At 38.5% G+C, this 11,952-nt stretch overlaps 1 protein-coding gene across 3 annotated transcripts; it reads left to right on the forward strand.

The window, feature by feature from the left end:
* Nucleotides 1-735: 735 nt before the first annotated feature.
* On the forward strand, nucleotides 736-2,807 carry LOC148029918 (high mobility group B protein 3-like). 3 transcript variants are annotated; one of them, XR_015692111.1, is made up of 9 exons: nucleotides 736-905; nucleotides 1,274-1,337; nucleotides 1,562-1,693; nucleotides 1,825-1,882; nucleotides 1,989-2,033; nucleotides 2,113-2,193; nucleotides 2,274-2,360; nucleotides 2,441-2,527; nucleotides 2,602-2,807. XR_015692111.1 is itself a non-coding variant. In XM_087686205.1 (9 exons), exons 2-8 carry the CDS (start codon nucleotides 1,285-1,287, stop codon nucleotides 2,462-2,464), a joined length of 480 nt encoding a protein of 159 aa, XP_087542331.1. In that variant the 5' UTR covers nucleotides 737-905; nucleotides 1,274-1,284; the 3' UTR covers nucleotides 2,465-2,489; nucleotides 2,602-2,807. The 3 variants fall into 3 exon arrangements, 2 of the variants coding, with proteins under 2 accessions (XP_087542331.1, XP_087542332.1); XM_087686205.1 differs by having other exon boundaries at nucleotides 737-905; nucleotides 2,441-2,489; XM_087686206.1 differs by having other exon boundaries at nucleotides 737-905; nucleotides 1,277-1,337; nucleotides 2,441-2,489.
* Nucleotides 2,808-11,952: the final 9,145 nt, after the last annotated feature.

Genomic DNA, 11,952 nt, shown 5'->3' on the forward strand with positions numbered 1-11,952 from the left:
CCATCCCTCTAGCTTGTCCCATTAAGTGAAGGGATGAGGAGTCTATTAATTATGTGATTTGGGAATGCTGAGAAGTGCAAGGGTTTTGATGAAAAATTAGAAGTTGGGTTAAAAAGGTAGGAATTACTACTAGAGTGAACCAAAAACTTATCTTGTTTGGGGACACGTTCAAGATTGATGAGGAATCTATGACAGCATGGAATGAGTAGTGGTCATTAAACATGGTTAACAAAATTGCGATACTTGTGAAAAATGTGAGTGGTACCAAGCAATTTGGTGATGTATAAGGTTTTTGCTAAGTCATTGGGTGAAACTAATTACTAAGATTGTTCAACTCATTGTTTTTGACGAAAAAGTAAGAATGTTTCGATGAGGTTAGTCCATTGTTGGAGATTGGAATCGAACTCACACACCCACACTTCGTAGATAAGAGCTCCAATGAATTGGACACACCGACTTCAAGGTATTAATCCATCATTGCTCGTAAAATACGCATATAGTCTTCTTTTTGAAAGCTATATACGCATTAGAAAAGAGGTTGTACTACATTGGTTGAGATCTATTTAAACAGTGACTCTTTCCCGCTCACAAGGAGGGTTGTGTGGAAATAAGGTTGGGTCTTAGGGGGGACGTAAAAAGCGACCGGGAGCACCGGGGGGAACCGGCTGGGGCGGTGGATGGGGGTGTGTGTGGCTCCTGCAAACCCTTCTTTGCTTTTGCCTTCCTTTTCTCTTCTCGTCTCTCAACGCCTTGTTTCTCTCTCGTTTCTTTCTTTCACTCTTTCCTCTCTTCTCTTCTTTCTTTCTTCTGTTCTCTCCACAAACACGCACAACAACAACAAAGAACGAACGAAAAGAAGTTTTTACAAAGCGGCCACCTTTGAAGCTAACGTTCATCTCCTTACTGTGCGCCCCCGTCCTCTCTCTCTCTCTCTCTCTCTCTCTCTCTCTGTGTCTGTGACCTAACCCTACCCTATCCTCCCCTTTGCTTCTGTCATGCCGTTGCCATAGCTTGCGTCTGTCTGTCTGTCTGTCTGTGTTATGCCGTCGCCATAGCCTGCTTCTCTGTCTGTCTGTCTGTCTGTCTCTCTCAGCTCAGGCTCTTTTGTTTCTTTCGCCAGCTCCCTGTTCTCCTGTCTCCTCTCCGTCTCCTCCTCTACTCTTTCCCTCTGCTTGCTTCCTGTCTCTTCTCTTTCTCTCCCTGCTGTGTCTCCGCGCGTTTTCTTTTTATTTCTAATTCTGATTTCTCACATTCTCTGCTTTTCCTTTTGCAGCAGTCGACCAAATGAAGGGAGGAGCCAAGGGCAAGTCGGCTCTCTCGAAGAAGGGAGAAGAAACGTATGTCCTTACTATCCTGTGAAAGCAGTTTCTTTCTCGGAGCTTCAATTTTGTCGCGATCATGCAGTGTTTAGTGCTGTAATTATCTTGCAAATTATATTTATAAACGCACATTTCTTTCTGTTTCAGCAAATTTTCTTTCTTCCATTTTACTCTCATGCGTTGTTTCTCGCCGTGATTGTCTGCGAATTGTGTCAACGAATCCACATTTGTCTCTGTGTCAGCAATTTGAAGAAAAGAAAGCAGGCGGCGCCGAAGGATGATAAGGCCAAGAAAAGACAAGCCAAGAAAGAGCGCAAGGCTAAGAAAGATCCTAACAAGCCGAAAAGGCCTCCAAGCGCCTTCTTTGTTTTCCTGTAAGTGCTAACGATTGTCAGTGAGTCGTTTTGCTTATGCCTGGTGTATAATTGATCATCTGAGTATTTTATCCTTCTGCTTGTACGTGATTGGATTAAACATGAGCTTACCGTACAACCTCTTTAAATAGGGAGGAATTCCGCAAGACCTTTAACGCTGACAATCCGAACAACAAGTCTGTTTCAGCTGTAAGTGTTCAATTATCTCCTGGTTCAGTTAAAATTATTGGAGAAATTATGCAGTTGCATTATGCTTTGATAGCTGCATTTTTGACAAGAAACGTTTTCTTGTCAGGTTGGAAAGGCTGGTGGAGACAAATGGAAGTCTATGAGTGATGCGGTATGCCTATACTATGGCTTGTAATCAGCAGATGTTTTACTCATCAAATTTGCTAATTGTTATCTGAATTTTTTTCCAGGAGAAAGCGCCTTATGTTGCCAAGGCAAACAAGAGAAAAGCCGAGTATGAAAAATCTATGCAAGCCTACAATGCAAAGCAGGTATCTTGGTGGGGTTGCGGTCAGACGTGTAGAGTATATTTTTTTGTGCCTATACACACTAATGCACACAATTCACCCAGGGTCAAGCTGCTAGTGATGCTGGAGGGGAAGAGTCTGACAAGTCTAAGTCGGAGGTGAATGACGATGAGGAGGATGCAAGTGAAGAGGTAGGGGAAAGGTTTATTTTTTCTGCTTTGTTTCCATTTTTTTTGTTATCATCAAACGTTATGTTTCACAAAATATACAGGAGGAAGAAGAGGAAGACGAGTAGGTCCCTTTCGGCTCCTGGATCCTAGGTAGATCTTGTGTTCGAATGCTACTGTGTTTTAGCAAGGTAGCTTTATAGGCACTTGAGAAAGTATAATTCATATGTAGGTGGTTTTCATGATTAGGTTCTTTGATATGCAGGTTGACACAAAGTTATCTTTGTTGTACATCTACGTAGCTTTGGAGGAAAATGAATGATCATTTTTCGTCCTGTCTTCCTACTCATGCTGTCCTGATTATGGAAGATAATAGTGAGCTTCAGCAGATAATGTCTAGATGCCAACCTTGAAAAACCATGCTGTGATAATATTAGTGTTGTAATTACAAGTGCGATCTTGTTTTCATGATGTTTGTGGTTTCTATGGTGATCATAATGTTATTGTACTAGATGCTAGGTTACTTGTCTTCTGGAAGGTCTGACCAATGACTTGCTTCTTTGGCATGTGCATCGGCGTTACAATTTTGTTAGTAGTTTTTTAAGCTTTGCTTGAACTGTAAACTCTACATGTTGAAGTTCCTTGTATTGTATTCTGCAGAATTGAAGGCTTTACTGGGCCGTGTTAGGAAACCGGAGTTCTTTCTTCGCATGAAATATGATTAAGTGCTTTTTCTGTTTTTTGTTCTTCTAAAGTTAAGCTATAAATGGATGGTTGCTTGTCGGGTGCAGTCTCTTGGTGAGTCCCCTGGTTTTGAGCCGAGGGTGGTTGTAGTGTGGCTCACTAGCGCTGGCTGTTTTGGTCATACGTTTTAAAGGCTCTGCCTAGGGCGTGGAGTACGAGGTCTTTTTTCGTTTGTAAGCCTCAATTTCGTAGGTATTGAAGATGAAAGCTGGAAGTAAGGCGCAGGTAGAGTGCCTTGTAATAAGACTACGATCTGAGATAGCTGCCAGCGCCACCCCACTAGCCCCACCAGTCTTCGATTGGGTGTAAGCTCATTTGAAGAGCCATTCGAGGAGAGCTCAAAAAGCACGCTGAATCCTTGCTATTTCTTTGGAAATGCTGAGTAAGACGATGCATTTGTGTGTTTTGGGGGGGGGGTGTGTTGTATTTGCCCTCTCTATTCTCCCGGTGCTCTAGTAGCATCATGGGAGGACTATCTACAAGCAGTGATATCAGAGCTTTGTTCGCCCTGTTATTCTTGTGTGGGATGGGGCTCTTTTAGCCGCAGGCTTTCTTTTCCGCTATGCCACTCTACGGTAAGTCGGTGTACTCCAATCTCTAGAATCTGTAAGTTTGCCGAAGAGCTGCTTGCTCGTTGAAGATATAGAACAGCCAAATGGGTATTGTCTTACCAGAAGGCTCCGGTCTAAATAAGCTGCTCTTTTTGTACTTTCCCTTTCACCTCGTCATGATTTACGATTATTGTAATCTCCTATACTAGAAATTGTTAGCCGGCCAAAGGAGTCATTGCTTATTGGACTTAAAGAACAGTTATGTGGCTATTGTATGCTTTACACCCGCTTTGGTGGGCCTAGCACTTCGTGATATGCAGATATTTCTCCGGAACCAGGACTAGATTGTCGCTGTTGCGGTCCATGTGACTATCTTTATGGAGTGTCAATCATAGGAGTGCGTAAGGGCTTTAAGCTAGATGCTGGCAAATAAACCAGTCCACCGTAGGGTAAGTTGTTGCTCTCAGGTGTTTCTGGATTTGGGATGAAATCTTTAAGGCAGTTCTATTCGAACAGCGTCAAAGATTTCCTTTTTTGTTAGCAATATGCTCAATGTGAACTCTTTTAAGTGAGCAACGTCATTTGCCATCACGTGCCCATACCATAGTGAACAAACCGCGTGAAAGGTTTCCCTTTTTGTTAGCTATATGCTCACTGTGAACTCTGAAGTGAGCAACGTCATTCGTTATCATGTGACCATACCATAGTAAACTTTTGCAAATGTGTTGTGTCTAAGGAGTAACGCCGATGACTTTGCCACAATTTGCAACTGAGGTATACCTCAACGTAGGTCAGAAGTTAGTGTACTTCCATAAGTCTATGCCATAGGAGCTTGTCAAATTTAGTGGTCATAGAAATGGCTTTTCCTTTAATATATGAACGAGTTCAAAACTTCATGGCTGAAGGAGGGATGTCGCTTTTGTGGCATGGAACTTGGGAACCTTTGTCATTGGTGAGTCATTGTAATTGCTAAGAAGTGTTTTGTGCGCAGACATCAAAAGTGAGCTTTAGAATGAGTTAAGGACTTAACTAGGTAATCATAGAGATGTCACTTTTGTGGCATGGAACCTGGGAACTTTTGTCATTGGTGAGTTATTGTAATTGCTAAGAGGTTTGGTGCTCAGACGTTCAAAAGAGAACGTTACAATGAGTTAGGGACTTAACTAGGTAATCCTAGAATTAGTTAGAAGTAACTCTATTTGATCACTAATATACAAGAAACTATGCAAATCATTGCTTTGAGTAATGAGATGCAGGAAAGAATGGTAAATTTTGACTCTTCAAAAGAGAACGTTACAATGAGTTAGGGACTTAACTAGGTAATCCTAGAATTAGTTAGAAGTAACTCTATTTGATCACTAATATACAAGAAACTATGCAAATCATTGCTTTGAGTAATGAGGTGCAGGAAAGAATGGTAAATTTTGACTCTTGTATGTATATGTGTTTAGCTCGAATTTAGAGGTTTATATTTGAGTAGATTGAAATGCCTCCACGAATATGGTGGTATCTCGTTCATGCTTGATTAGAGAGGTAAGACATGGCATGATGTTGTAAGACATGTATGTTGGTAGTTGTGCACTTATCCTCAATTGCAATTGTGTGATGTTTCAAGTATGAAGTCAAGTCGTATGTAGATTGGTGTTAAAAAAAAAAGAAAGAGGTGTGACTAAAACACCATTACATCATAACTTGGCTAATAATCATAGGTTTGACTCGTGAACTAACCTCGTTTGCAAGTATCTCTAGCAAGGTTGAAGGAAGAATCAATGGTTCCATGTCCATTGTAGTGTTCCAAGTCTCCAAAAATTGTAATATTAAAGCATTGGTTATCTTTGTAATTGTGTACAAGGTTGTGCATGTTGATGGTACCAAAGAATATTAGTTCAATATATTGTACTTTTGGAAAGAGACCCTTGCATGGCTTATAAATTTTGGAAGGATTGTTGACAAATTGGAAGTACCTTTGCTTCAATTTGTGAAAGGATCATTGACAAATTCAAGGTAGGCTTTGTTAATTAGGCTTTGGGATTGTGGAAGAATTAGTTTCATGCTTTGTAAGTGCCATTCAGGTGAGGTCGTCATTCAAAACAATGATGTTGCAAGTAGCTTTGCTTCTATTTGTGGAAGGATTGTTGATAAATTGGAGATAAAGTTTTGTAATTAGGCTTTGAGAATTGTGAAACAATTGGCTATTGGCCTTGTAATTGCAATTGAACCAAGAAGGATGTCCCTCAGAGAAATGATAACTTGTGCTTCAAGGAAAGCTTATGTCATGATTATATTTTGTTTCATGTGTTCTTGAGAGTATTTGAAAGCAAACATTTGTGAATGGAGTGGGATGGTTAATTGGAAGGTTGTAATATAGACCATTGCATGAGATTAGCCATCAATGAGAAGATGATTTTGACCATTGACAAATTGAAGTGAAAATCAATGGACATGGCGATGATGAAACATTTACTAGCAGTTACAGATCTCAACATAGACCTATTGTTGGAGATTGGATGGAACTTAAATGAGATTGATTATTGTTTGAGAAGAAAAGGCACCATATGAAGAGAAAAATCAATGGAAGATAATAACACTAAATTTAAGGGTTAGGGTTTTGGGTTTTGGGTTTTGGGTTTAGGAGGGTTTGGATAAGTGTGAGGCTCTTGAGAAAGGGATCCAAAGGCCTTTGAATAGAAAAAGAGGAGGAAGCTAGTTGTACAACAAAGTTTTTGATAGTTATAATAGCTTTAGATTGTTATTATTTTGTCAAGTGCTTGTAGGAGTATGAAATTGTACCTTTGAATGAAGGGTTGGGTTGGTCATTGAAGGGTTTTAGACTTATATTTGTACAATCATTGGATAAAGTGGTTGTATTAGTTGCATTGTTGACCTAGCTCTAGAGATGGCATTGAGGATAAAATGAGATTTGACATTTTCAAGAAGCTTGATGAGAAATTCAATGGAAGATGAGTTTGTAACATTAAATTTGAGGGTTATGGTTTAGATTCTCAATGGTTCGATGGGCAAAGATGAGGCTTTCAAGGAAAAAATTTCCTTGAAAGAGAAAAAAGGAGAGTTGAAGTTTTGATATTGCTATAGTAGTATGTATAGGTGGTGGTTTGGAAAGAAGCTTATTTGTGATCTTGACAAAATGCAGGGGATGCATTAAAAGTGACTCCAAGACAAAAATACTAGGTATTGGAAGCATGATATTTAAAACCCAAATGGATTGTCGAGTGTTGAATATTACTCAACAAATAGAAGCAAGTATAATAAGAGAACGAGACCTCACATTGTTTGAATTAAAAAGGAAAAGTTGAAGTTAGCCTAAACAAAGGACAATAGAAAATTGAAATTACACAAGAATCTAGAAATGTCAACAAAAGATGTGAATGACTAGGAGTTTGGTATCAACTTTCCCATTAAAAGAACATTAACTTCAGGGAAGACTAGTTTAAGAAATAAACTTTTTCATTCTAAAAGCTTATATTAATCATAATGATAATGGATAGAACAGATGAATAGCATAGTAGGATGACAATGCAACTTAATCCAAGTTTTGAGTATATGTATGTATATGATTGGATGTCAAAGAATTGGCAATCAAAGTTTTGCACATCAACAATTGGATGTCATAGAATTGGCTAACAATAGAAGTCATGGATGGAAAAAGTAACCTCAATGCTATTGAAATATTAGAATGGTAGCATGAGAAAGTGTGCACAAGAGGGAGAAGAGAGCTCAAGGTACAAGAACAAAATCTTGATTAGAGCTCAAGGTATAAGAACAAAATCTTGCTTAGTAAGTTGCTCACAAGTACAACTGGGGTATTCACTTACACCATGAGGGTGATCCTTACGACTATTTAAATAGCCATTGAATGGCCAAGGTTAGGGTTTTCCTTACTCTCTAATCCATTTGCACTATCCTTATCTACCCTTGGATGCAGTGGGTTTACATGCATATCTCTTAATATCCCCTTCCCTCCCCTTAGCATACTTGATCACATGGGATGCCTTTGTAAACTAGGCTACAAGAGTGCTTATAGGTAGAGGATTTATAGATTTAGAAGAGTTGATTAGTAAGTGTTATGGAGACAAAGTTGGTCTCCAATTCTTTTGGTACTTTAGGGATGGTAGGGCTTTTACGTGGTGATTTGCATTGTTTTCTTACATTTGTTGCACTTCATTTTGTTAGGATATTTTTTCCAACACTTCCTTGCAATATGTTCTTTTTAATTGTAAAAGGAGCATTTATGAAAATGTCATGAACCAAGAGTTGCCCATGGGTTGTTGAAGCAAATGCATGACTAGTGTTGCTTTTTTTCTAATTCCTTACGACTATTTAAATAGCCATTGAATGGCTAGGGTTAGGGTTTTCCTTACTCTCCAATCCATTCGCACTCATCTATCCTTATCTACCCTTGGATGCAGTGGGTTTACATGCATATCTATCAATATCCCCTTCCCTCCCCTCAGCATACTTAATCACATGGGATGCCTTTATAAACTAGGCTACAAGAGTGCTTATAGGTAGAGGATTTATAGATTTAGAAGAGTTGATTAGTAGGTGTTATGGAGACAAAGTTGGTCTCCAATTCTTTTGGTACTTTAGGGATGGTAGGGCTTTTACGTGGCGATTTGCATTGTCTTCTTACATTTGTTGCACTTCATTTTGTTAGGATATTTTTTTTCCAACACTTCCTTGCAATATGTTCTTTTTAATTGTAAAAGGAGCATTTATGAAAATGTTATGAACCAAGAGTTGCTCATGGGTTGTTGAAGCAAATGCATGACTAGTGTTGCTTTTTTTCTAATTCCTTTTCTCCTTATCCAAACAAGATTCGACGGTGCTTTCTAAGGTTGGATTAGGAATGTTTGTAAGAGTAGTTACGAGAGTTGGGAAGACCTTTTTGATAGCTTTCAAAAGAATGGCAATGGTATATTCATCATGAATTGGAGCTTGAATTGAGGATAGATGTGCCATGAGCCTCTTCATATGAGAAGTAAACTTATTGATGTTTTCTCCTTGCTTATATTCTAGGCTAAAAAAATTTGATATTGAGGAAAATTTTACAATTATTTCCTTTAGTCCCATAAATCTTTTCAAGCTCATCCCATTTCTCCTTGACGTTGGAGGGCTAGTCAATGTGATGAATCAAAGATTCATTTAAATGAAGCATGGTTATGGCTTGTGCTCTTTCATAATCTTCTACATCAATTGGGTTGGATGGGTCATAACTTTGGTTCCTTTGATGAAGGGCTAGTAACTCCTCTCCATCATTTTGTACTTCACTAATACTTGCCATGGATGAATGTCTTTTTCATCGAACATACGAATTTAAGGTTTGACATCAACATATGCCATGGCCATGATAGGAAGGTCTTATTGATTGCACTAGGCAATGGCAATGTCTAATCCTTTACACAATGGCCAATAAGTGTGGAAGCAAATGAAATGATGTTTACATTAATAAGTAGCATGCTTAAATGTGATGTTTTACAAGATGAGATAAGAGATGAAGTAGCATGCTCAAATGTGATGTCCTGCAAGATGAGATAAGAGATGATGACAATGGTTTATGTGTTTATAACTAATATATAGCCTTATAATGGTCAATTGGATGGTGATACTTAAGCACTTATTGAATCATGCTTAAGGTTAGGGACTTTTCAAAATTTTGAAAATAATTAGTAGGCAGTGATAAACAAATTTATTATTAGTGTTAAGAAGCACTCATTGCTAAGCATAGGTGAAGCACTTGCCATTAACTTGATTGTAATCAGCTTGAGGAGTCACCTTTGTTTCAAGACACTCTGAGTTTAGAGCATTGAGGTGTGCAATAAACTACATATAATCTTAATTAGTGATTAAAGTCGTTGCTAGTAACTTTAGTGAGAAGAAAACTCAAAAAGGACCAAGCTTTGAAGCTTTGGCTATGGCTACTTGTAAACACACAGTTAGGGTTTTGTTCTGTGTGAGTAGTAGAGATGGAATTTTTGGAAACCCTTTGAGGTGGAGATAGCCCACTTGGAGGACTAACAATGCCATGTGGTGGTTGCCCTGATTATCCCTTTTGCAGGTTGTGCCAATGATAGAAATTCCAAGGTACAAAATTTGCTCTCTAGATTCACGAATTTCAGCAATGGTAGCCTCCTGTGAGCATAACGTTGAACTCTTTCATGCTACCTTGCTGCACCTTGAGTAGATGAAGAGATCTCGAGAAGAAACTAGGGCTTGATATGCTCTCTTTTGCTCTCCCTAGGTCCTCCAATAGAGGTGTGTATGGTAAGCAACTATGAAGGTGAAGAGGTATGATGAAGAAATGACACACTCATGTGCACTTAGTGTGAGATGGAGTTGAAGGGAGCTTGTTGGGATCAGAGATGGCTCTAATGCCATGTTGAAATATTAGAATGAAAGTATAAGAAAGTGTACACAAGAGGGAGAAGACAGCTTAAAGTACAAGAACAAAATCTTGCTTAGTAAGTTGCTCACAAGTACAACTAGGGTACTCTTTCACACTATGAGAGTGACCCTTAGGGTTGTTTAAATAGCCTTTGAATGGCTAGGGTTTGGGTTTCCCTTGCTCTCCAGTCCATTCACACTCATCTACTCTTATCCACCCTTGGATACAATGGGTTGATATGTGCAACTCTCAACAAATGTGTCTTTGAAGGAAAAATTCTAAGCTTGGGGTTCAATAAATGAGAGTTGGTCCCATTTATCATATTAGAGATCCATAATGCCTATAGGCATCATGCGTTGTTTGTTAATTGAGAAAGGCATCCAATACAAATTAACATTTATAGTCATAAACAAGTAGAGAGAAGAGGATAGGAGCTTATCTTATGTTATTGAAAGACTCTAGCTCAAATAATGAATTTTGAGCATAACTTGGAATTAGGTTTATAAATTTCAAAAGCCTATCAAGGTGAAGTAGTATGTAATTGTACTTTTGGATTGATATTCTAGAGATAAATATCCAAGACAATCCTATGCTATCAATAGTTAATATAGAGGAGGTAGTTATGATACCATTACTAAGGGTCAAAATATGGAAAATGTAGATAGTAAATTTTGCAGATGAAAAAAAATTGCATATCAGAATGGACCTTGATCATGTCTAGTAAGGAAATGAACATGATAATGTGCTAAGCTTATATCTTATTTATCATATGCTAAGAGCATAGTGGGATTTTTCCATTCAATGGCTAGTATTCAAGTTTGCATGCCCTTGTAATAGCAAGAGAAGACTGTTTCTGAGACAAAATAGAGCTAAAAGTGTTTGGATTACACTTTTTAGAAACAAAATTCTTGACATATATCACATTTAAAGTTTAGCCACCTTGGCCTCACTTGCATGATATTTTAGGTTGTTAGTTTACCTTTGAAGTGACTTACTGATATTTGATGAGCTTCTTCTAATACAACACTTTGTTCATTATGCCTAACACATTACACCTACATGGCACAACACCTAGATGGGATCGTTGATGTAGAAAACCTCCCATCCACATTAATGCAAAACACCTCACTTAGATCATAGCTTAGGTAAAATGCATAACTGAATTCTATACTCCTTGGCTCACTTATTATATCCTATTAGCACTTAACAAGATGTCAATGGGAATTCAAAAAGTTGTAAAAGCATATGTATCAATGGAAATCTAGCATGGACCTAAATTCTCCCACTCTTGCCTAGGACCACCTAAAGAATCCTTGGAACCTTCAAAGAGCTCTTTACTCCCTTTTGCCACACTCACTCTCACTATCTTCAAAGCATGCCAAGCAAGATCCACTCATCTTGAATTCACTCTCATCCTCATAAGCACTAACAACATCAATTGGAGTTTCTCCTAGACTCTCATGACCATTGAAATAAAAATTCTCAGTGTCTCTACTCAAAAAAAAAATCTATAACCTATCATCACTCAACCACACCAAAAGAGTAGAAGTCCCCACTTGCATCAATACTCTCTTCTGGCTTCTAGAGTGAGAAGCTCACTCTCAAACATGTCCACATTGAAAATATTCTCACAAGGCAACAATATTGTGTGCAACTCCTCTATTCTTGGGTCTTGTCAATGGAACTTTGAAACTCCCTTTCGAGTTCCTCTTGCTCCTTATATTGCACTATTTTTGGAGATTCAACTTGTGAGCCCTCCCCTTGTGTAGCTCTTACAACTCATTCCTACTTGCGACTTTATCAATCACTACAACATTCTTGGTGCCCATAGAAGAAACATCTATATCCCAATTACTCATTAAAACTCTAGGTTCGTCACTCCTTTCATCTTGCTCTTCCTCACTCCCTTTATGGAAAC

This window comes from Lygodium microphyllum, chromosome 10, assembly GCF_053477565.2.
Source record: "Lygodium microphyllum isolate KBCC chromosome 10, Lygodium_microphyllum_v1.1.10, whole genome shotgun sequence".
Classification (NCBI taxonomy): Eukaryota; Viridiplantae; Streptophyta; class Polypodiopsida; order Schizaeales; family Lygodiaceae; genus Lygodium; species Lygodium microphyllum.

Excerpts from the sequence above, each read along its gene's own strand:
- LOC148029918 (XM_087686205.1), top strand. The coding sequence starts at position 1,285 with ATGAAGGGAGGAGCCAAGGGCAAGTCGGCTCTCTCGAAGAAGGGAGAA. Across the intron at positions 1,338-1,561 it reads TCGAAGAAGGGAGAAGAAAC|CAATTTGAAGAAAAGAAAGC; the intron begins GTATGTCCTTAC and ends TCTCTGTGTCAG. Across the intron at positions 1,694-1,824 it reads AGCGCCTTCTTTGTTTTCCT|GGAGGAATTCCGCAAGACCT; the intron begins GTAAGTGCTAAC and ends CTCTTTAAATAG.